Source organism: Rana temporaria, chromosome 1, assembly GCF_905171775.1.
Source record: "Rana temporaria chromosome 1, aRanTem1.1, whole genome shotgun sequence".
Classification (NCBI taxonomy): domain Eukaryota; kingdom Metazoa; phylum Chordata; class Amphibia; order Anura; family Ranidae; genus Rana; species Rana temporaria.
In genome coordinates, this window is record NC_053489.1 from 297259409 (window position 1) to 297283309 (window position 23901).

The window sequence follows — 23901 nt, forward strand, 5'->3', positions numbered from 1 at the left end:
GAATCACCAGTCAGGCTACCATATAAAATTGCTGAACACCCTTACTGCAGGGCTCCAACTGTAAACCCTAGTGCAGGAAGAATGTTCAAAATATGATATTACCTAAACGTTTGTATAAGTGGGATGACTCATACAAAAAAATATGTCAGCATAACAGAATGTTAACAAGTGGCCCTGCCATAAAGAAAATCCAGAACGTAGTCATATTCAAGTATAATACTCTGAGGCTGAGTGTCCATGGAGGGTAGGAGATAACTAGCAAAGAGACTGTCACAAACTATGGTGAACGTCAGTGAACCACAACTGCGGTTAAGGAAAGAATTCAATGCACCTCCCTATGTTATGTGAGATCTCAGTATCGGACCCCAGGCGTCACTCCAATCAGAACACAGGAGTTTGGGGGTTCACTACATCATCTTTCTCACATATAGGAATGCGTTGAGCTACTAAGGGTGGAGGTATTACAACATACCTTCAACCTCTTAGCATAGAAAATTACAATGCACGTTTGATTCCAATGCACTTCTCTATGCAGGTGATTATCAGTACGGGACCCCAGGTGTCACTCCAATCTGAGAACAGGAGTTTGGGGGTTCTCTACATCATATCACCATACATAAAGGAATGCATTAGGCCACTAAGGGAGTAGGTATATTAAATACCTTCTACCGTTAGCATAAAAAAGTTAAAGCGAACATGTTCAAAGATTTAGGGCACATACCCAGTTTCTTTTAACAACATATGTCAAGCACGTAGATAATAAGAATACTGTAAGCAAGTAATATTTGCATAAGAGAGGCAAGTGTAGCTCAGCTGAGTTGAGAGTATATATCCCGTTAAGATATTCCACAGCGAACAACTAAAGGCACAGTAATTGATCCCAAACAGTAGCTTAGTATTTAGTAAGCCAGATTTAAATAAAATACTACATAGAAGCAGGTAATTCTAGAGCAGTACAGTAGAAGTAAATGCTACTTATCCATTTGCAGAGGATGAGCTTAGCAGCAATGGGATCCTGTAGTGTAGGGTGTCCTGGAGGAAGATATATTTTAGGGTGTCCCCAGCAATGGCAGCATGGATCCAGTAAAGGCAGGGTCTGCAGATTGGGGATTGATGCTGTTGTTAGTTTGTAGCGTGGCAGGCTACGGCTGACATGGATAGTAGCTGTAGCTTGTCTGTAGCCAGGCCGGCTACGGCCGACAATAATAGGACAGCGTGTACTATGCACGCTGTCCTGTTTATAAGAGGGAGGCAGGTGTAGTGCATAAGCACTAATTTGTGGTGTACTTCCGCGTTCCACGGTGGAACGCACGCGGCGCCGGGCGATGACGTCATCGAAAAAGGGAGGGTTAACCTATTCACATCTATAAGAAGATGGAAGAAAAAACAACAACTTGGCTTAGACTGAAACATGAAGACCACCAGTAGTTCAGGCATACTCATCCTGGTTCTGTTAGATCAGCCACTGAGATTGTGAATCAGGAGAGTGAGATCCTTCAGACTAAGATGGTGTACCCTCCGAGGGCAGAAGATTTAAGGATTCCAGGAAATGATAGGCCTCATGATCTGTCGTAAGACTTGCCATCGTGCAGAAATTGTAGTTTGAATGGGAACACCCAGTGATACATTTCTGATTAGATTGTAGCACTTGCAGGATGGGCTTGAATTCACTCCTACTAGCCATAGTAGCCGGGGAAAGGTCATTGAACAATTAGTATGTGTGTCCCTGGAACTCCAGAGAGGACCGGCACTCACTAGTATGCTAGAAGTGGAGGCACACAATTATGGTTTATGGGGGCCATCAGCAGATAGTCTGATGGGGCCCTGTGTATCCTGTCAAGTTCAGATTTTTTGATTGGCAGTTCAGGGGCCAGCTTTTGAAACAAAGCAATCATTAAAAACTGTAAATGCACTATTGTTTCCCAGGAACCTGGTTTTGCCTTTTCTCCATTGCGCTGGATACACCATAACGGTCCCGGAGTGATGCAGGAGTGTTCTCATCTCTGGTTGAGCAGACAACGCTAGCGAATCAATCATCTAGTGACCTGTGTGCCTGCTTTTCCTTACATTCTGGTGTGGAGCTGATTATAAAGCATCTACCATGGTCAGCTGCGTGCATGAACCACATGCCAAGAAAAAAAAATGTAAACGTTTTGTTCTGCTTAAAGTGGCACAAGCATTAAAAAAAGAAAAAAAAACCCTCAAGATTACATGTAGGGTAAACAAAAAAGTATATTTTCATCATACAGCACAGGACACAGGCAAGTGTTCATAGACCCTGGGTTACAGGCATGTTCCTTGAGATGATTGGACACTGGCAAAGCTTTTAGGAAGACACCCCCTGGTTTCCTCCCCTAAAACCATATCCCTCCCAATAGGATCCTCAGTTTTTTGCTGCTGTCTTAGGGGATGGACTGCTTGTTTTTCACAGATAAATTATTCTTAGCCTAACCTTTTTATTTGTATGTATTATTTTATCTTTGCCTTCTATTATATTGCAGATGGAGCTTAACACATCAAGCTTGTAATTGTGCAGCTTGTTTCTCCTCTATCTTACATTGCTCCTTTGGGTACAAAGAGACATGCTAAATCTTTCAAAATATTCCCTGCTCATAAACAGATAAAATGTGTAGTATATGACTATTGGATCACTCCAGGCAGGTTGAATTACCCCAGGGAGGATTTCCTTCCAGAAAAGAAAATTATTTGGCTCAGAACCCACACTAGATAATTGAGATCAAACAGTGATGCCAAAATAAGATTTTTCATGAGCGTTACAGGCCTCATGGTAGCCTTCTTCAAGAATGTACTATTTGTCCAATTTTAATCAAGAGCTCTGCAACACAACATCCTGTCAACCTGGAACAGTCCCTCATGGTCCAGGGAACATGGTCACCAGTGGAAACCAAGCTCCCAATCAACACCCTGGAGCTTAGAATAGTTCAATCCTCTAGCCCCAGTCTGTGATGCCTTTATAATTCCCAGGTCTCAGTTCAGGCCAATCTATACCTTCCCTCCGGTATGAATTCTGCCTCATCTGCTCAAAATGATAGCGCACAAGAGGAAAATGGTGATTCTAATTGCACCAAACTGGCCTAAAATGATGATGATGGGAGTCAGTAGAGCTTCACCTCATTCACTAAGCTAAGGAAAAATCACGTTACAAAATGAACATTTTCTATGCAGAGTGAACAGCCAATTTGCCCTTTACTAATTCAATTCCATTAAGTCAACACCTATTTATTATGTACAGCACATTACATCACCAGAGAAAACTAAACACATTTAACTATAACTACATAGAAGAGACTTACTTTATTTTATGGTTGGCAGGGACTTCTGGTAACTCCACAGTTATCATGCCATCAGAATTGGTTTTCCCTATAAAAACAGGTTTTGTTCTTAGGACATCAGGAGCTGTTCTTGCTGCCACTCTGTGCTGTAGTCCTCCTGCACTGTTCCCCCGATTCGTAAGAACAAATGAGTATAATGTTTCTGGTTTTAGGTTTTTGATGAGCTTCTGGGTTGCCCGACCATCCACTTCATCAGCTTTCTTTCCATCATCGTAAAGGATCTAAAAGGTGAATTATTTGTTAGATTATATAGCTGGCAGAGCATAACCCTTTTTTTAAACAGCATTTCTATGTTTAACTAAAAACAAGTTACGCTCTGTGCTGGAGGGAGTGTGGGGCGGTGGGGAATATTATGCATGTGTTCTGGTCTTGTAAGCACTTAACCAGCTTTTGGAACAGCATATTCCGACAGATCTCCTCCATTACAGGCATCTTTACAGCTCCAAACCCTGGGCTGGCTTTTTATTAAACCTGGGTGTTGAGACTTTCCCTCCATACTTTTGCACTGTGGTCACACATATACTATTAGCAGCCAGATCACTAATAACAAGAAATTGGAAATCCAATACAGTACCCAATGTATCTGAAGCCCTCGAAGCCGTGCAGTCTCACTATACTTATGAATCCTTACTGACCAACAATTGTGGCACTAGAAAGAAATTTGACATGCAGAGGAAAAGGCTTAATACAACCAACTGATTTGTTTGGACTGATTATGTTTCACTACTGATAGCTATATTTTGATTCAGGTGCCTTCCTCTACTCAATTGAAAGCTTAAGAATGTCCATCTCAAAGTTACTTCTATTATATTTTTATTACTACTTTTATCATACCTCCATTTCGCTTACATTTCCTTTTTCTTTTTTTTTTTCACTTTCATTTTTATTATTTGATTAATACTCTATTACTATGGCTAAATGTTCCCTGTACATTTGTAATGTTACAATTGACTCTGTTATTTATCTTTTGGAGATTACCACTTCTCTTGTACCTTGTATGCAGTTGTATACTCTGTTTTAAATTGTGAAATTTCTCAATAAAAACAATAATAAAAAAATAAAAAAAAACAAGTTGCCCTTTGACCTCTCATCCATATAAATATAATTTTTAGTACTATTTAGAAATTTAGAAACAGTACTATCCCATTTTGCAGCTATATCTGTTTAATATAGAGGTGGTAGGTGGTCCATTGGAAAACAATGATTGTAGTTTGCTTGGAAATAGTGAACAGTGAAGTTTGTAGAAGTGTGGGACACAAGGAAGAGAAATCCTAAATGTTATGAAGTAAATATAATTCAGTAAGGCCACTTTAAAGCCTTGATGCTAGCCAAACCCTTTTATAGCGAAAAATAACACTTTATCAGACTTAATAGGTTATATATAACTTTTTTTGAAAGAGCTGTGATGATTTATTTAACCACTATGAGAAGAGCAGGGGGAGGCTGCAGAAAGACATTCTGGTCTATGGCTGTAAGGGAATCACACAAGGCGCAGCAGTAAACTGTTCTATGATATGATTACACAAACCCTGTTCATTCTGAATTGATATATTGACTTAAAACATTTCAGCAAAACACACAAACACTGTTTCTGTTATAATCATAACCGTTAAACCCTACATATTTACGCCTGGCTTTGTATGGCCAATCACTGTCTGACATTTTTTAAGTCATAATGTACAAACAATAGATGGTATAGATGGTCTTAAAATGTCTGTGTACATTTCTTTATATTTCCGAATTGTTTACTTGTAAAAATTGTAATGACAATCTTCTCCATTTCAACATGTCTGACCCACTGGACTAAAATATAACAAATTGTTGACTGCAGTTTGGCTTCAATTTGTTTGGTGCATCTAAATCTGCTAGTTCATCTAACACTCCCCTCCTCCCAGACTGAGAATGCTGCTGTCCAAAGGTGGTCCTGTACTCCTTCATCCAAAGTGTAAACACTAATACAGGAGGTGTGTTACTGGTAGGGATGAGCCGAAAACACCCCCCCCCCCCAGTTTGGTTCACAGCAGAACATGCAAACAGGCAAAGAGTTTGTTCGAACACACAAACACAGTTAAAGTCTTTGGGACACAAATGTGAAAAATCTATTTTAAAGGCTAATATGCAAGTTATTGCCATATAAAGTGTTTGGGGAGCAGTGATTTTAATAATGCTTAAAGTGAAACATTAAAAAGGAAATATTCCTTTAAATTTCATGTCTGGGGGGTGTCTATAGTATGCCTGCAAAGTGGCATATTTTTCCTGTGTTTAGAACAGTCCTGCAGCAAAATTACAGCAAAATTAATTTCTAAAGGAAAAAAGGTAATTTAAAACTGCTAGCGTTTGGTTGGGGGAGGGGCAGCTGTGTGATGGAGTGAGCAGGCCCCAATGGTGCTGAGAGAGTAGCGGTCCGATAGGAGTACGTCTGGAATAGAGAAACAAAGTAAACCCCCGAGAAGCCCTGCGAGCCCCCATGGAATGACATTGGGAGCTGCTTGTGTAGTTGCGCGTACAGTAGGTGAACCCGATTTTGTGTCAATCTCGCTCTCTTTCTCGGCGAGATTGAGCACCTACGAGCCCCATCGCGGGAGCCAGCGCCGAGCTGGCTTGCCGCGATGGAGACAGAGCCGTCATAGAAGCGACGGGAGATCCGACTTGGATTCCCGCCAATTCTACACGTGTGCGGCGTTTGTTATGAATCCTGAGGGGGAAGTCCCCGCCGGATTTTAAATAAAAATCCGGCATGGGTCCCCCCCTCAGGAGCATACCGGGCCCTTAGGTCTGTTATGGGTTGTAAGGAGAGCCCCCCTACGCCGAAAAAAACGGCGTAGGGGGTCCCCCTACAATCCATACCAGACCCGTATCCAAAGCACGCTACCCGGCCAGCCAGGAAGGGAGTGGGGCCGAGCGAGCGCCCCCCCCCCCCCCTCCTGAGCCGTACCAGGCTGCATGCCCTCAACATGGGGGGGTTGGGTGCTCTGGGGCAGGGGGGCGCACTGCGGCCCCCCACCTCAGAGCACCCTGTCCCCATGTTGATGAGGACAGGGCCCCTTCCCGACAACCCTGGCCGTTGGTTGTCGGGGTATGCGGGCGGGAGGCTTATCGGAATCTGGGAGCCCCCTTTAATAAGGGGGCCCCCAGATACCGGCCCCCCCCACCCTAAGTGAATGAGTATGGGGTACATCGTACCCCTAACCATTCACCTGCAAGAAAAGTGGTAAAAACACAAATAAACCACACAGTGTATTAAAATATTTTATTTTTCTGCTCCGGAGGCCGCCCCCTGTCTTCTTTATTAGCTCTTTTACCAGGGGGGGCTTCTTCTTTGACGTCTTCGGGTGGGTTGGGCCGCCGTCTGGTTCTCTTCCACCGCCGGGGGGGGTGGCTTTTAAAAAAGCCCCCACCCCCCCGGCGGGTTTCCTCCGGCGTCTTCGGCGGGGCTCTTCTTCTTCCGCTATCCCGACGGGTCTTCTCAACTCTCCGGGGTTCTCCTTCTGTCTTCGCCGCTCTCCGTTGTTGACTCGGCGCACCCCGGGTTTTTCGTCTCGCTGTCCGGTGTCTTCTTCCGTGCTGTACGTCTTCTCCTTCCGTGCTGTGATGAGTTCTTCTTCCATGCTGTGACGTCATGTTCTTCACTTCTCTTCTTCTCCCGATGTTGACTCGCCGGTCCTCCTCGCTGAAATGACGGATGCGCGCCTTGCATCGGACCTATATAGGCCTCACAGTCCCATCATGCTCTGTACCTACCCATGTGATACCTACCCACGGGTATCACATGGGTAGGTACAGAGCATGATGGGACTGTGAGGCCTATATAGGTCCGATGCAAGGCGCGCATCCGTCATTTCAGCGAGGAGGACCGGCGAGTCAACATCGGGAGAAGAAGAGAAGTGAAGAACATGACGTCACAGCACGGAAGAAGAACTCATCACAGCACGGAAGGAGAAGACGTACAGCACGGAAAAAGACACCGGACAGCGAGACGAAGAACCGGGGTGCGCCGAGTCAACAACGGAGAGCGGCGAAGACAGAAGTAGAACCCCGGAGAGTTGAGAAGACCCGTCGGGATAGCGGAAGAAGAAGAGCCCCGCCGAAGACGCCGGAGGAAACCCGCCGGGGGGGTGGGGGCTTTTTTAAAAGCCACCCCCCCGGCTGTGAAAGAGAACCAGACGGCAGCCCCCACCCACCCGAAGACGTCAAAGAAGAAGCCCCCCCTGGTAAAAAGAGCTAATAAAGAAGACAGGGGGCGGCCTCCGGAGCAGAAAAATAAAATATTTTAATACACTGTGTGGTTTATTTGTGTTTTTACCACTTTTCTTGCAGGTGAATGGGTAGGGGTATGATGTACCCCATACTCATTCACTTAGGGTGGGGGGGCCGGTATCTGGGGGCCCCCTTATTAAAGGGGGCTCCCAGATTCCGATAAGCCTCCCGCCCGCATACCCCGACAACCAACGGCCAGGGTTGTCGGGAAGGGGCCCTGTCCTCATCAACATGGGGACAGGGTGCTCTGAGGTGGGGGGCCGCAGTGCGCCCCCCTGCCCCAGAGCACCCAACCCCCCCATGTTGAGGGCATGCAGCCTGGTACGGCTCAGGAGGGGGGGGGGGCGCTCGCTCGTCCCCACTCCCTTCCTGGCTGGCCGGGTAGCGTGCTTTGGATACGGGTCTGGTATGGATTGTAGGGGGACCCCCTACGCCGTTTTTTTCGGCGTAGGGGGGCTCTCCTTACAACCCATAACAGACCTAAGGGCCCGGTATGCTCCTGAGGGGGGGACCCATGCCGGATTTTTATTTAAAATCCGGCGGGGACTTCCCCCTCAGGATTCATAACAAACGCCGCACACGTGTAGAATTGGCGGGAATCCAAGTCGGATCTCCCGTCGCTTCTATGACGCGCTTGCTGGGATGTGCTGTCACTATTCCAGTGAGTGTGAGATGTCGGCGAGATCTCGGCACCCTGTCGCCGAGTATCAGCGCGACGCTGTCGTGCTAAAAGCACAATATCACAAACACCTACTGTAGCTGATCATAGACTTTGCTGGGACTGTGTGCGCCCCTGGATACCCCTGTGAGGAAATTTAACAGGACCGCTCCCTTTTGCCCCCCTTAAAAGAGTCCTCACCTGCTGGGATACACGGACCATATTACCGCTCTAACCACCGCTGAGACTTCCCGTGCATGGGCAGACGTCGGGCGGGCTCCCACGCTCAGACACCCGGCGGATGAGGGTTGAGCTGGCTGAGGAGAGGAGAAGCGGTGACCGGAGTGGGAGGCTGGAGATCGCCGTCAGAAGAGAGGGCAGCCCTCGATGATAAACGCGGCGTGTGACGCTGAGACCGAACAGGACACTGGGAAGTGTAGTCTCTGAGACTTGTGGAGAAGGTCCCCTGTAGTGGAAGGGGGGCAGCAGAGTCTCACAAGTGTTGATCCCCTGCGTATAGCGCCATGTCTGTGAAAGGAGTCTGAGAGAAGACCCAGAAAGACCGGAGGATAGAGACCACGGAGGGGGGCAAGGTGAATGACAACATCTATTCCCATATAGCCATCTTTGCTTAATTAAAAGTGCAACAAAAAAGCTGCTGTATGGTCTTTGAAAAAGGACAAGTAATTATTTAATTCTGTAAATGACACAGGAGAGACTTAATGAACTTAATGAACTGTTTGAATCACTCTGACTGAATTGTAGGATTATATTTAAAAGAGCATACTTTTTCAAGGAACCTACTGTGCATAATCCCTGGTCCCTAGGTTTCTAAGGTATACAGGTATACAGGAGCTGAATTCTTACTGTGCACATACTAGATATCTGAACGTCTGAATCTCTTTGACCCCCGGACCTCTTGAGACCCCCTATATGTATCTGTCTTCAAGGGAGCTTAAAGCAGAGATTCACCCTAAAAAACATGTATATACAATTCCATCCAGCATACTGCCGACATGTACAGCATGCTGTTTTTTTTTTTTCGCTGTACATACCGTTGTATAGCTTTTTTCCCCCCGACTTCCGGGTAGTGGCTCCCGCAGAAGTGGGCGTTCCTATTCAGAGACTAAGTGATTGACGTGATGACAAAAGCTTCCCCCCGGCGCAGAATGCACGTCACCAGTTTCCGAAAGAAGCTGAACGTCGGTGTGCAGGCGCTGTATAGCGCCATATAGAGCCGACTCGCAGTTCGGCTTCTTTCGGAAACTGGTGACGCATATTATGCGCCGGGGGGAAGCTTTTGTCATCATGTCAATCACTTAGTCTCTGAATAGGAACACCAACTCCCGCCGGAGACACTACCCGGAAGCCGGGGGGGGGGGGAATAGCTATACGAGGGTATGTACAGCGGAAAAAAAACCAGCATACTGTACATGTCGGCAGTATGCTGGATGGAATGGTATATACATGTTTTAGGGTGAACCTCCGCTTTAAATACATGGAGGATTAAACTGATTTGAAGGGCAGTGAAGGTAAACTAACAAACAGGCCCTCTGCTTCCTGGGAGAGTTGCCCATAAAGCAGCTCGTATTTTTGCTTGGGTAGATATTACTACCACCAATCTCACCATCACCGTTACTACAGCATATTACCGTTCATGCAAAGGAGGGGGAAGAGGGGGAAGAGCAGGACAAGTGGGACTCTCTCAGGAGTATCAGCCCACACCTACCCTACCCGTTATATGTCGGGGAGACAGGATCCCCAACAAGACCTCTGTCAGGAGGTGAGGAGAAGCACAGGAGGAGACAGGGTTTCTTTGATACGGGAAGCACTGCCAGAAGTCTCAGCATTGGCACAGGCGATCTCTCTCTCCCAACAGGTGCAGCAACCGCGGAGTGGAGTAGCTTCGGAGGCAGGAGAAGCTCTAGTCGCCATGGATGAGAATGCAGAACAGGCTCAGTGGACCCCCTCAAAGACTCAAAAGAGTGCAGAGCTTGACATACAGGTATGCCTGACAAATGCCCAGGATAGTCAGCAAACTGTGAAAACTGAACATGATGGAGAAATGGATATCAGAAAACTTTTTCAGCTTATTCAGACATTACCTACTAGGAAAGATATACAAGAGATTATGGTCAATCTAACAGGTACACTCCATGGGGAGATAGAGGAGGTCCAAACCCAGGTAGGGCGGGTGGAGGACAGGATGTGCAAAGTGGAGAATGAGAAAAGCACAACAGATATGCGTCTTAGGATGCTGGAAAATAAAGTCTATATACAAACACAGCAGTTAACTATGCTACAGCTCCAAGCGGAAGAAAGTAAAAATAGGTGTAGGAGAAATAATATCCGCCTCAAAGGGGTTCCGGAGAATCTGGACGGCCCAGAGCTAAGAACTGTGGTGATGGATATTCTGAATCAATTATTATAAAACAAAACAAAGACTCATATTGAGATAGATCGAGTGCATAAAGTGCCCACCACAGTGAATCGCACCCAGAGTAATCCACGAGACGTCTTATGTAGGATACATTTTTTTCGGGTAAAAGAAGACATTCTTAGAGCAGTATGGCAAGTGGAAACATTGGAATATGAGGGGGGGCAGATACAATTTTTCCAGATTTGTGTAGACAAACGAAAATGAGGAGACGAATGCTGAAACCAATTTTGGATTATATATTATTGAATGGTGGTACATATAGATGGGGTCACCCGTTGGCTGTGCTTGTGAAAAAGGAAGGACGGAGCTTTAATTTACGAGAACCTGCACAGCTTCCTGAATTTTTTAAATACCTGGGGGGGAGGGGGGCCCCTCGAAGTACCCAATTGGCTAGGACTACCAGAACGGATGGAATATGCCCCACGCCCGTACAACAACTACTCCGTTTAGGAGGCCAGTGGATAGAAGATAACGGAGCGAAAGAGAACATGCCAGAGGGAGGCCCCAGAGTGTTGGGGGGCAAATCAGTAACATAAGAAGAACACAGACTATCAAAAGAAAGGGAAAGGGAAAACATTCTCTTTTTTTTTTTTCCTTTTTCTCTTCCCATCCGGAGGAAAAATGTGTTTAATAAGAAAACAGGGAGACAATAAAGAAAAAGGGGGGTGAGAAGGAACATTTTTTTTTTGTTTTTACCTACCTCCCCCTACCTCTCCCTTGACTCCATCATCTGCTTAAGAGGGGTGTAAGTGGAGAGGGTGGATGGGGGATTGAATATTGTTTTTTTTGTGTTATGGGGGGGGGGGGGGGCTAGGATAGGGGACAGATGGGATAGGGGCGGCTGGGACAAGGACAAAGTAAGCATATTGGAGAGTTCCCTGCAGCAGCGAGTATAGGGGGGGTAATGTTTTTGTATAGACACTGTACCACACATGATAATATGGGTGTGTGTTTTTTTTCTGGGGTACGTTTGGCACACTAGGGTAGGAGGATACCACCCCCTACAAGGTGGAATACACATACACATAAATAGACTAAGGGTTAAATTAAAGATTGGGTAGGAAAGGAGAAATAAACTAAGAGAGGAGGGCAGGGGCCCATTGGAAGCACATGGGGTGAATGCGGCACACATAGCTTACACGTGGGTAGGTACCGGAGCATGATGGGACTGTGACATCATAAGAGGCCTATATAAATCAGTGCGAACCGCGCACCTGGCATTACATCGGGAAGAAGCGTTGTGTCAACATCGGAAGAAGGCAGAAGAAGGCAGAAGAAGAGCGGGCTGGCCGTCGCTAGTAATTGAGCTAACACGAAGATAGCGGTGGCCAGCCCTGAAGAAGAAGGCACCGGAGAGCGAGCGGGAGAAGAACCGGGGAGCGCCGAGATGACAGCGGAAAGCAGAGAAGATGGAAGAAGACCCCCGGAGAGTGGAGAAGACCCCCGGAGAGCGGAGAAGACCCCCTGAGAGCGGAAGAGAACCAGACGGCGGTGAAGACCGACACCCCCCCCTCGCCGAAGAAGAAGGCCCCCCCCTGGTAAAAGAGCAAAAGAAGAGAGGGGGGCCCCCGGAGCTGACTAATAAATTACTTTAAAAACCCTTTGTCGTGTGTTTATTTTCTTCTACACTTTGCCTCCAGGTGAATGGGTAGGGGTACGATGTACCCCATATTCATTCACCTAGGGTGGGGAGCTGGTATCTGGGGGCCCCCTTATAAAAGGGGGCTCCCAGATTACGATAAGCCCCCCGCCCGCAGACCCCGACAACCAACGGCCAGGGTTGTCGGGAAGAGGCCCTGTCCTTATCAACATGGGGACAGAGTGCTCTGGGGTGGGGGGGCCGCAGTGCGCCCCCTGCCCCTGAGCACCCAACCCCCCCATGTTGAGGGCATGCGGCCTGGTACTGCTCAGGAAGGGGGGGCGCTCGCTCGTCCCCACTCCTTTCCTGACCAGCCGGGCAGCGTGCTTTCGATACGGGTCTGGTATGGATTTTTCCGGCGTAGGGGGGTTCTCCTTACAACCCATACTAGACCCAAGGGCCTGATATGCCCCTGGGGGGGGAACCCATGCCGGTTTTTTATTTAAAATTTGGCGTGGAGTGGTCAATCTCGCCCAGTGGTCACCCACTCTATCCCTATCCCTATGTCGATGGAAAAATATAAAAATTAATTGTTGAGACATTTGCTGTCGACAGCAAAAGCATGCATTCCAGCTCTTTGGAAAAGTAATGTGTCTCCAAGCAAAGCACAGTGAATGGCAAAAATATCAGAAGTCCAATTAATGGAAAACCTCACTATGAGTATGAAAGAGCAGGAAGACAAGTATCTGCAGATCTGGGCTCCATACCTTGCATACAGGGAGCGGGAGAGATGAGGGGAGGAACCAACAGGAAGGAAAGAGTTAAGGAAAGAAGGAGAGGGGAGGAGAGGGTAATTTCTCTTTTTTTTTTGTGTTTAACTATTCTAAGATTAAACTGATATTTTCACAAAGAAATAACTAAGGATAGTATTAAAATAATATAAGCTTAAAGATAAAGTAGAAACCTGGGAGAGGAGTAACTAACAGTGTGGAGAAGTAAAATAAGTAGAATGTATGTATAAGATGGTATATCTGTAAAGATGTATTATGAATATCTTTGTGAAAAAAAAAGGAAAAAATATTAAAATAAAGAATCGAAAAAAAAAATGCTAGCGGCTGTAATGTTTTGTCGGGCCCCGGCAATATATATATAAATCATTGAGAAAAACTCATAGGTCCCCCCCCCCCCCCCCCCATTGGATCTGGTATGGATATTAAGGGGAACCCTGCACCCAACATAAAACTGCATGAAAAAAATCACTATGAAAACACCAAAATTAATGTTTGTACTATACACTGTGTAATGTGTGTTTTTATGTTACATTTTTAGGTTTGGGGCAGGGTTCTACCAAAAAAAAAACAGATCTTACATTATATCTGCAATGTAATCTGGAATATCTGCATTAAATCACCAGCACATTCAAATTCAGGCTTCATCTGAACAATGTGTACCAATTCATTCACAATTATGTATTCCTAGTTTGGTGTGTGGAATACAATATTCCACTTTATGACCACCTTAAGTTTAAAAGAAAAAAAACTTACTTTAAATGGTAACGCAGAATTGTAATTTTCTGGAATTTCCCATGATAACAACACTGATGTCTTCATGACAGCTTTCACGTGGAAATTTTTTGCGAACACTGCTGGAAAAGTATAAAAACGGTATTTAAATGTTCTTTTTTTAAACAGAACACCCATCTGCTTCTGAACCATTTACAATTATGCACACCACTCCTGAAATAAGCTGAAGGAGAAATGGGTTGACAAGAACCTGCAGTATGGTTTTCGTGGCTCCACCTAAGTTAAAATGTTACCTTACCTGAAAGAGTTACGCAGGAAGTAGCGATACAATGAAAAAATGCCTTTAAAATGTATTAAGCTTGTTGTACTTTACCTTATGGAATTGTAGCCCTAATAACATAAGAAGTTTCTCCAGGATTAGCAAGCACTTCCATACCCAAGAAAATAAATTCTGCTAAGGACAGAGACTTAAGCAGACAAATCCTACCTTGATCTACTGGCAGCGTCCTGAATTGGACACTTGGACTATAAGGACCAGGACCCTTGCTTGTGTAAGCACGTATTTTAACATCATAAATGGTATCAGGTTTTAAGGTGGTAAGAGTCACAGTTGTGTCAGCAGGAACAATGGGCACTTCAGCTGGATGATATGGATTGTTGATATCCCTGTACAGGAGAATGTATTTTGTGATTACACCATTCCTTTCTGCTAGGATGGGAGGTTGCCAAGTTATCTGCACTGAAGTTGATGACATGCTGTCACAATGCAGGTTTTGAGGAAATCCACTTGGAACATCCTCTGGTATAGTAATTTCTTGTATATTTTCTTCCCCAAAGCCCACTTTGTTTCTGGCTGATAGCTTAAAGACATATGATGCTCCTTTGTGAATTTCTTTGGCTGTGAAGTGATCTTCTTTGTCTGAGAACTCTAGTGTAGTGAGAATATCCACATCTTTGCGACCATATTTCAGACGATAGCCCATGAGAGGACCAAATGATTCCACTGGGGCATACCACTGAACGAGAGCAGTATTCATCTGGGTGTGGTTAATGACAAGCCGAGGTTTGCCTGGAACTGAAAAAATAAATAAACATTGTTTAATTCAGGCATGCTAACTTAGCACAGTTCACTGGAAAAAAATGGCCATACAAGTCAGTTGAGTTTGTGATGTCAGTGACATGACAATCATAAGTGAAACAATCTGTATGGAAACTTTCCCCATAATAATAATAATAATAATAAAAAAATAATAATAATAATAATAATAATAATAATAATAAAAGCTTTACCATTAGTAGATGTGTTTTTCAAACAAGGATTCAATTTGTTTCCCCATTTAAATAACAATTCAGAAAAATATGGATTTTTTTCTATGGCATGTACTAAAAATAATGTTAGCTTTCTAGATTTCAGGGTAGCACATTCTAAATATTGCCAGTATTTGCAAATTCAGTATTACCACAATTCTTATAGAAAAACTAAGTACCTCTCATAGTAGTGCTAAACATCATTGTAAAACCTTCATATTTCTTACAGACTTTAGAGAATCAGACACACTTCTACTAAGATGTAGAAACACATACCGTTAAATATCTCTCTATACCTGTGCCAGCGGAAGTTTGCTAAAGGTAAAACATTACAGCTTCTCCCCAGACAATTTGTCCATTTACATGCAGCTGCTGGATTACAGAGGCAAGAATCAGCAGATTCTTACTGCTGGAATGACCAGGACATGCGATCCGTTTAAAAACTAATGGCAGTGGCCATCGCTCACTAGTACAGGCCTTAGTCATCTCACGCCTTGACTTTTGCAATGTTGTATACCTTGGACTACCTATTAAATGGCTCTCCAAGCTGAAGCTGGTGCAGAACCAGGCAGCTAGGTTGATTACGGGGACCTCAAGATGGGACCATATATCACCCGTTCTCAGACTACTTCATTGGCTCCCATGCGCAAGGAGGATCGAATTCAAGGCTTTGTGAGTTATGTTCAGGGCCTTCAAACAACATGGCCCATTGTTCATTAATAACATGGCCATACATTACCATCCCCCCAGGGCACTGAGATCGGCCGATCAGGACTTTGCTGCCATCCCTCCAGTAAGGTTGATTTTGTTCGGTGGCCGATCCTTCAGAGCCAGAGCCGCCTCGCTTTGGAACCTTCTCCCGTTGCCTTTGAGGAAGTCTACTGTTCTTATTACCTTCAGAAAGGCTCTGAAAACGTTCCTCTTTGGGGCAAGTTGATTATGACCACGCCTAATTAAACTGACCTGGCCCCTCCTCCCCTTGTCCTATGTCCCCCTCACTCCAAACCCCCTGCTACCGTTTGTTTTTATTGTTGATATTTTACATGGTTTCTCTTTTCTTTTATGTACACAAGCTATCTGTTCGTCTATGAAGTCTTTTTTCCTTTCTTTTCTTGGATTGCTTTTTGGTCCAGAATAGACCAGCGGACCTCCTTCCAGCGCTTAGACACACCCTTCAGGGTGTATGTGGCGCTGTAAAGAAATATTAAAATCAATCAATCAATCGCTGTTCACATGTAGTCACACAGAGCGGATACCTACCATGAGGGGCAGATGTCTGAGCCTGACCGCAGCTGACTGCATGTAGGACTGAAGATCTGTGCCTAATTGCAAGTAACTGCCTTGTGTGTGGCTACATGTGAACATCATCGGCCATTGTCAGCCTGTGCTGTTAAATAGGCTGAAGGGCTGTTGCTATTCACATGGCCCTCTCATACCAGCTGCAAGAATACACTGGTGTTTGCAGCTGGCATTTAGTGGCTGCATGTAGATGGCTGTGTGAATGTGACTTAAATATTTACCCTACATAACTGATGTCACTTTTCCATACTAACATTTTTCACTACACATTTTCAGAAAAGGAAGCAGTCCCAGGATTATACTGTTGGGAATACATATGCTAATCTATTAAAGCTACTTATTCTGCATTTTTCCATTATTTCCTGTTATTGTTGACATATACCTGGCACCACAAAGCCATGGGACCACTAAACTTGAATTCACTGACTGTATTTCTAAATTGTTTGTTATAACTTCTAATAGACACATCTATCATCTTAGAAGATCTGCAGTTTGAGTTGGCAGACTGGCACATGCCAATCATATTTTAATAATAAAATCTGTTATCAGCTAATAGTAATCAATGTACAGATTCTTGTCTCTCATCTTTTATCAACCTTGTAGGCTCTGTATAACAAACGTAACTGTCACTCATTATAGCTTGAGGCTTTATCTAGAACAACAAAAATATCTGTATATTTCCTGTTCCTAACACTTTATACAATTAAAAAAAAAAAAAATCTCAGGGTATATTTAAACACCTGCCTATACGGGTTGGCCCAAAGTTGAGAAAAGATACAGATTGTGTGTCACATGATTTCAAATAATTAGACTGAAGTATGATAAACAGAACTATAGGGCTCTTTAATTAGTTTATTAGGTTTGTAATTTACGGTAACTTATGCTGCCTTTCCTTGTGACCCATGCTATTGCAGTTATACTATTTGTATTAGCCATTGCTATTACACAGTTTATATTTGGCTTCACTAAAATAAAAGGAAATAGTAAAAAACTTTAAGGAAAGCGTGTTTAGAGAAAATAATTCCCAGCTTTATTCTTGTTATGTGTTCGAACCAATATTAAAGCCATTGGAGCATAAGCAAAGCAAGGAGAGTCCACAGAAATAGAATAATAACTCCTTCAAGTTTCCAGTGAAGAGATTGCTAGAAGCTGTCACTAAATTATATATGTCATAAATTGCTTTTATTCTAGCAGCAGCCCTCACATTGATGACAATTTTTTTAACCTTGATTGGTAGTGCCTTTAAAGAAAATAAGAAATACAGCTGAACTTCCAAAGAATTACATCAGAAACGAGTTTGTTTATTAAAAATAAATAGCTTTGTCTACCTGGCGGCAAAGTGAAGTGTGTATCCTTGATATTTTGAGCCTGGCGTGTAATAAAGTGCATGTAGGTAGACCCAATTAAACCAAAATACAATAGTGACTGTTAAAGATCACATATTTAACTGTACAATTCCTGATGTCTTTTTTGGACAAAATATGTTGGGCAGACAGACCCCCAGTGACAGATTAAATTATACTATATATATATATATATATATATATATATATATATATATGTCCAAAAGTTTTAGGCAGGTGTAAAGAACTGCTTTGAAGTAAGAATGCTTTAAGAATATATATTTTAATGGTTTACTTTTATCAATTTACAAAATGTAAAGTGAGTGAATAGAAGAAAAATCTAAATCAAATCAATATTTGGTGTGACTACCCTTTGACAAACCATCATCAATTCTTATGCCGTGTACACACGATCAGTTTTCTCTTCGGGAAAACTGTCATGTTTTCTCTTGGATGAGAAAACCAGCCGTGTGTAGTCTCTCCAGCAGTTTTCCCGACGAGAAAAACGCTTAGAATCACAACGGGAAAATTTAGAACATGCTCGCCAGGGAAAGCCTACACACGGCCAGTTTTCTCGACCAAGAGAAAACCTGTCAGGAAAACCGGCCGTGTGTACACAGGGAAAAGGGACCAAGCCAGTCCTCGGTTCTCCTGTCGGGTTTCTCGGCGGTGTTTTCACCACCGAGAAACCCGATCGTGTGTACGCGGCATAACACTTGCAAACTTTGTACACTTGCACAAAGTCAGGAATTTTGTAGGATTAGGGTTAGGTGCATAGTTAATCAATTATACCAAGCGGGTGCTAATGATCATCAATTTCATATGTTGGTGGAAACACAGTGATTAACTGAAATATAAACAGCTGTGTAGTAGGCTTACAACTGGGTGAGGCACAGCCAAACACTGCTAATAAGGTGAGGTTGTAGAAGACAGTTTCAAGTCACAGGTCTTCCACCATTGCAAGACTGAGCACAGCAACAAAACACAAGGAAGTTATACTGCATCAACCTCATGTGAGGTTCAAGGGTACCACAAGAAGATTGGGGGGAGGGGATTTCTGATGGGAGGGGGTGGCAGGAGGTAATAATTGTTCTAGGAGGCACAATTTGGAGAGGTGTTCCAGAAGTGTTGATTCGGGGGGGGGGGGTGTTGGGAGATGGGTGACATTATGTTTTTGCTAGAATGGGGTATTTGGGGGGTTTGTGCTTGAAAAGGCAATATGGTGGGGGAGGAGGGATTTGTGCTAGGAATTTTTTTTTTTTGGAGGGGGATTTGTGCTAATTGGGATTATGGGGGCATTTGTTCTGGGGGGGGGGGGGGGTTTGGGTAGAGCGGAGATTTGTGCTAGGATGGGGGTTGGGGAAGGGGAATTTGTGCTGCGAGGGGGAATTTGGAGTGGAGGGGTTGTGCTCGGAAGGGTAATTTGAGTGGTAGAGAATTTGTGCTAGGAAGGGGGATTTTTTTTGGAGGGAGGGAATTGTACTGGGAGCATATGTGGAATCAGAGGATTAGAGCTAAGCAATTTTTGGGGGGAGAGGATTTTTGCTGACACATAATGCTTTTTTTAAGGGTGCAGAGAACCTTTTTTACTTACGTGATCCCCTGTTCCCCCAGCAGATGGTGCTCCCCTGTGCTCTGGCAGTGAACTGTCCCTCGGTATCAACATGTCCAATACAGGGTTATTGACCCTTTTGTCAGGATGTTAGACAGATGAAACGTGGGGGGATGCTGAAGAGACTGATCTAGCAGCCTGGAGTAGCAGAGGATCAGGTAAGCAAATCTTCTTTTCTGTGTCCCCTAAATTTAAACAAGCTATTAACCCCTACAATGTGGTTGCTTTTTTAAAGAAAAAAAATAGTTTGGATTCACAAAATATGTAAAGTGATGGGGCTTTTTTTTAGCACACATTTCCTTTATTAATGAGATACCAGAATAATCGTGAGTCACTTCTTGAAACTTGGTGTTTCACTACTAAAATATTTGCAGCTGGTGCATTGATTTCACATACCTGGCATTCCTTTCTTATTTCTACATTTCTAAAAACACAGGTCATTCTAAGATCTAGTGCAATGTACTGTATATGACACCTGATCATAAAGGCAGGGTTTTTGAGATATAGCTGTCTGCTTCCCAGGTTCACATAAAATAAAATATTACTTGAATGCATTTTTTTGCAGATGGAAGAGGTTTCAGGGTGTAGCTATATGACAAGAATTAAGTACTGAGAGCTTTACCTGCACCACTTGTAGTCACAACTTTAGGCTTGCTACGAGCACCATCCCCTTTTGTTGTATAAGCTGTCACAGTGATGGCATATGCTGTTTCAGGCTGCAGTCCAGAGATTAACATTTCCTGAAATTGGGTAAAGGGAAAGGGAAAATTCACTGTCAGTATGCTTATTGTTGTTTTCTTCTTTTTATTACATTCTGAGTACTGTTTTGTTCTTATTTGTGTACCTACATGGAAAATATTCCTTCACAGCAATTAAACAAATGTACTTAATTTATCCTATTAATTTTACATACTAGTAGTTATAATAATAGTTTTATCTAATCGTATGATTTTCTAACAGAATAATTATAATGGGGTTTGGTTGGTTTTCCTTTTTTCTCTTTACAAGTTTTTCAATCTATGGTTTATGAGTTAATTATTAGCATATTTTTTTACAAGAATAACTAGGTATAGAATACATCCATGACAATTAGTTTGTAAATTAGTTTGTAGTGTGTTGGTTGAACGGGATGTATTTTTTCAACCAAACTAACTATGTAAAGGGTTCTGGGCTTTTTGTGATTGGTGTCAGCTTGTGGGAATTTACCTGGTCAGAAAGAAAACAAAATAAATAAAACATAGTCCAATACATGCTGAATAATGAAAATCACTCTAAATGTATTTGACTATAAATATACAAATATATAATTTCTGTGGATAATTAAATACAGTATTTTATATAAAAAAAAAAAAAATATATATATATATATATATATATATATATATATATATATATATATATATATATATTGTACAGGACACCGGGGGTGGGTCCTGGACGGGTGCTATACGGCACCACTGTTTGGACTATGGTCCATTTAAATAGAGGTAGAAGGTTCAGGGGGTCACCCAAAAGTGGGTGAAAAGTTCCAGGCAGGCGCTAATTCAGAGAGGACTGGCTCGCAGTTTGGGGCCTGGAATTTTGGAGGCTCCAAAGTGTTATTTGGGTGGGATGGAGCCTCCACTCCTAAACCCTGGAAGCCAGCGCACAAGGGGTTAAAATCTCACAGACAACCACCCATTAAAGCAGGAAGTGATGCTGGAGGGAGTGAGTGAGTTGGGAGAGTGCACCTGTGAGGACAAGATGGAAGTCTGCTAGCTGCTCAGAGAGGACTTTTGAGTAGTTTCGAAGTGAAGCTGTGTCTGCAGGGAAGGTCTGGAGGACTTCTTACTAAAAACGTATGTGCCTTTCTTTTGGTTGTTTTTTCTGAAGAAAGACTTTTTCCTAATTTATGCTGGAAACAAGCAGGACTTTTGTTGTGACGTTTTGGATGCTGAAGAAAAGCTTTATTTTGTTTTGTTTGGTCACCAATAAAGACCCTTTGCTTTACTGACACGGTTTTACGCACTTGTCTCGCGGAGCTTAAAGACCCCCAAAGTTTACAATATATATATATATATATATATATATACATTTATTGTGAGGTCACACTAAATTTTAATGCAAGCTCAAGCTATGTAAATGACCTGGTCTCCCATGCCTTCTCTTGCTCTTCCTTGCTAAAAACTAGCAATAAAAGGCCCCTACCTTCCTAGTTACTGCTGCGAGACTGAACTAGATTCCAGCCTACATAATTGTAACTAAGATGTAGTGGGTCACCAATAAATAGATACAGCCTGATCATTAGTTATAAACCTATAGGTTCTATTATCGTATTATCGATTGGCATAACTAGTTAGGTGCCAAGTAAGGAGGAATTGAAATCCCAATCAGTTACAAACTTTTGGTTCTCCTTAATTCATTTTTTTTTTTGGGGGGGGGGGTGTGTTATGTTAATGCCAAACATTACAATATCACAATATGTTGACAATAAAATCCTTGTTAATCCTCTAGTTAACTTGAACAAGTCATGGTCCATAAGGGTGAGTTTAAATTGAAAGTTCCTGTATTTATCTTGTATTTATCTTGACCTTAAGCTATGCATATGCAATCCATTTTTTCACAGATTTCAGCATTCTAAATTGTAATCACTGAAGGAATTGCTTTTGATGTACTGTATATATGTAAATAAAAAAAATATGTAATTTGTCAAAGCTAACTGTTATAGGTTGCAAGTTTTACTCCCTACTTTCAAGGCCAACTAATATTTTACTATAGGAGTTTGCAAACATTTTCAACGTTGAGTCATAAAATATGTAAATGTTTGGTGTGTAAAGCAACACATTTTTGAGTGAACTCATGCATCACTCAGACTGCAAGAATAATAAAAAAAAACACATAGCTGTAGAACTGAACATTAAAATAAAATTGTATCATTAATGCATATCAATGGTCTTCTTACTGGAGATGCAGCCCAATAAAGCAACATTAATACAAGCCATTCAAACAGCAGCCATTTAATCAACACTGCATATAATAGTTTGTTGTTGTCACTGTATTTATTTTGGCTATTTTTATAAACATGAACTTCATGCCAAATCGAAAAAGTCAAACATAAAACCAATGTGGAATGTTAGCGCATGCGTCTGTGCAAATAACAGAAAAAAAAAGTAAAAAAAAATACACACAGCACGCTGAAAATAAACACCTTAAAACCAGCAAGTCCTCATTACTCACATGTTCAGTAGTATCATCATATTCCCACTGTTTTAGAGTAAAGGAGGTGGAAAAGAAAAAATAACAATAATACAATTATGAAGAGCTATCTGTGCAGTTTGGGGATTTTAAAGAACTTTTATTTCCCTATCTATCAAAAAGGAGTATAATAGTAAGCTATTTCAAATTATAGCATACATAGTATAGTGATGTTAAAGTGATTGTAAATTAAATGTTCTTTTAAAATAACAATGTACTTACCTGCTCTGTCAATGGAATTGCACAGAGCGGGCCTAAACCACCAATTTCCAAGTCCCCCCGCTGACGCTCCTGGCTCCTCTTCTTCATGAGTGCCCACCATAGTAAGCTGATTCTTAGGGGGGGCACACATATGGGCTTGCTCCTAAGCCCCTCTGCTTGCATCTATAGACACAGACAGCGGGGCTCAATCCCACCCCTCACTCCCTCACTACTGGCTTTGATTGACAGCAGCAGAAATCAGTGGCGCCCACTGCCTCAGCAAAGCCTGTAAAAACCAGAAAGTGAGGGGAGAGCTACTGTAGCACAGTGCTAGATTGAGTGAGGATACTACTACTTAAATATTTCTTACCCTAATGCAAAGAATGCATTAAGGTACAAGATGTTTAGGCTTTATAACCAATTTAAAGTACTGTGTACATGTTTACAATTATCAAAATGTCAAATTTTTATGGAACAAAATATTTAGGAAAAAAATTTAAAAAAAACTATGAAGGGGAAGAGGAGCTTTCATAGAAACAAATTCCTTACAGAGTACAATAAAATAGACTTATATTCTAGCTAATAAAGTAAATGAGCCAGCATTATAAAAAGTACAAACAAATGGCAACTGCCCCACCTATATCTGGCCTTTGCCGCAAGGAGCACATGGAAGGGTGACGTACAGTTAGGTCCATATATATTTGTACAAAGGTGGCATTTCGTTTTTCAGGTATTTACCAAAACATATTCAAGCTATGGTTATTTAATGGATATGGGGGAAAGTGCACACTCTCAGGTTTAATTTGAGGGTATGTACATCCAAATCAAAAGAAGTGTTTAGGAGTTACAGTTCAAGGGACCAAAAGTAATTGAACAGTTGAATCTAAAGCTGTTTCATGGCCAGGTGTGAGGGCTACTCATTTGTTATTTCTTCATCAGATAAAAGGTCTGGAGTTGATTCTAAGTGTGGTATTTGCATTTGGAATCTATTGTTGTGAACCTACATCATGCGTTCAAAGGAGCTGTCCATGAAAGTGAAACAGGTCATTGTAAGGCTTAAAAAACAAAACAAATCCATCAGAGAGATAGCAGCA

The 23901-nt window shown here is 42.7% G+C and overlaps 1 protein-coding gene across 49 annotated transcripts in view; it reads right to left on the minus strand.

Annotated features, from left to right (window-relative positions):
* Nucleotides 1-23901, minus strand: part of PTPRD (protein tyrosine phosphatase receptor type D) — a 521758-nt gene that overhangs the window by 168030 nt on the left and 329827 nt on the right. For 18 of the 49 annotated variants that reach the window (XM_040357852.1, XM_040357842.1, XM_040357815.1 and 15 more), the window contains 5 exons: nt 22589-22615; nt 19995-20112; nt 14298-14885; nt 13832-13932; nt 3315-3574 (listed from right to left, as the gene is read on the minus strand). In XM_040357852.1, the coding sequence (XP_040213786.1) occupies nt 3315-3574; nt 13832-13932; nt 14298-14885; nt 19995-20112; nt 22589-22615 (1094 nt within the window). The remainder of the gene's footprint in view (nt 1-3314; nt 3575-13831; nt 13933-14297; nt 14886-19994; nt 20113-22588; nt 22616-23901) is intronic. The other 31 variants (XM_040357869.1, XM_040358160.1, XM_040357810.1 and 28 more) reach the window with 5 other exon arrangements.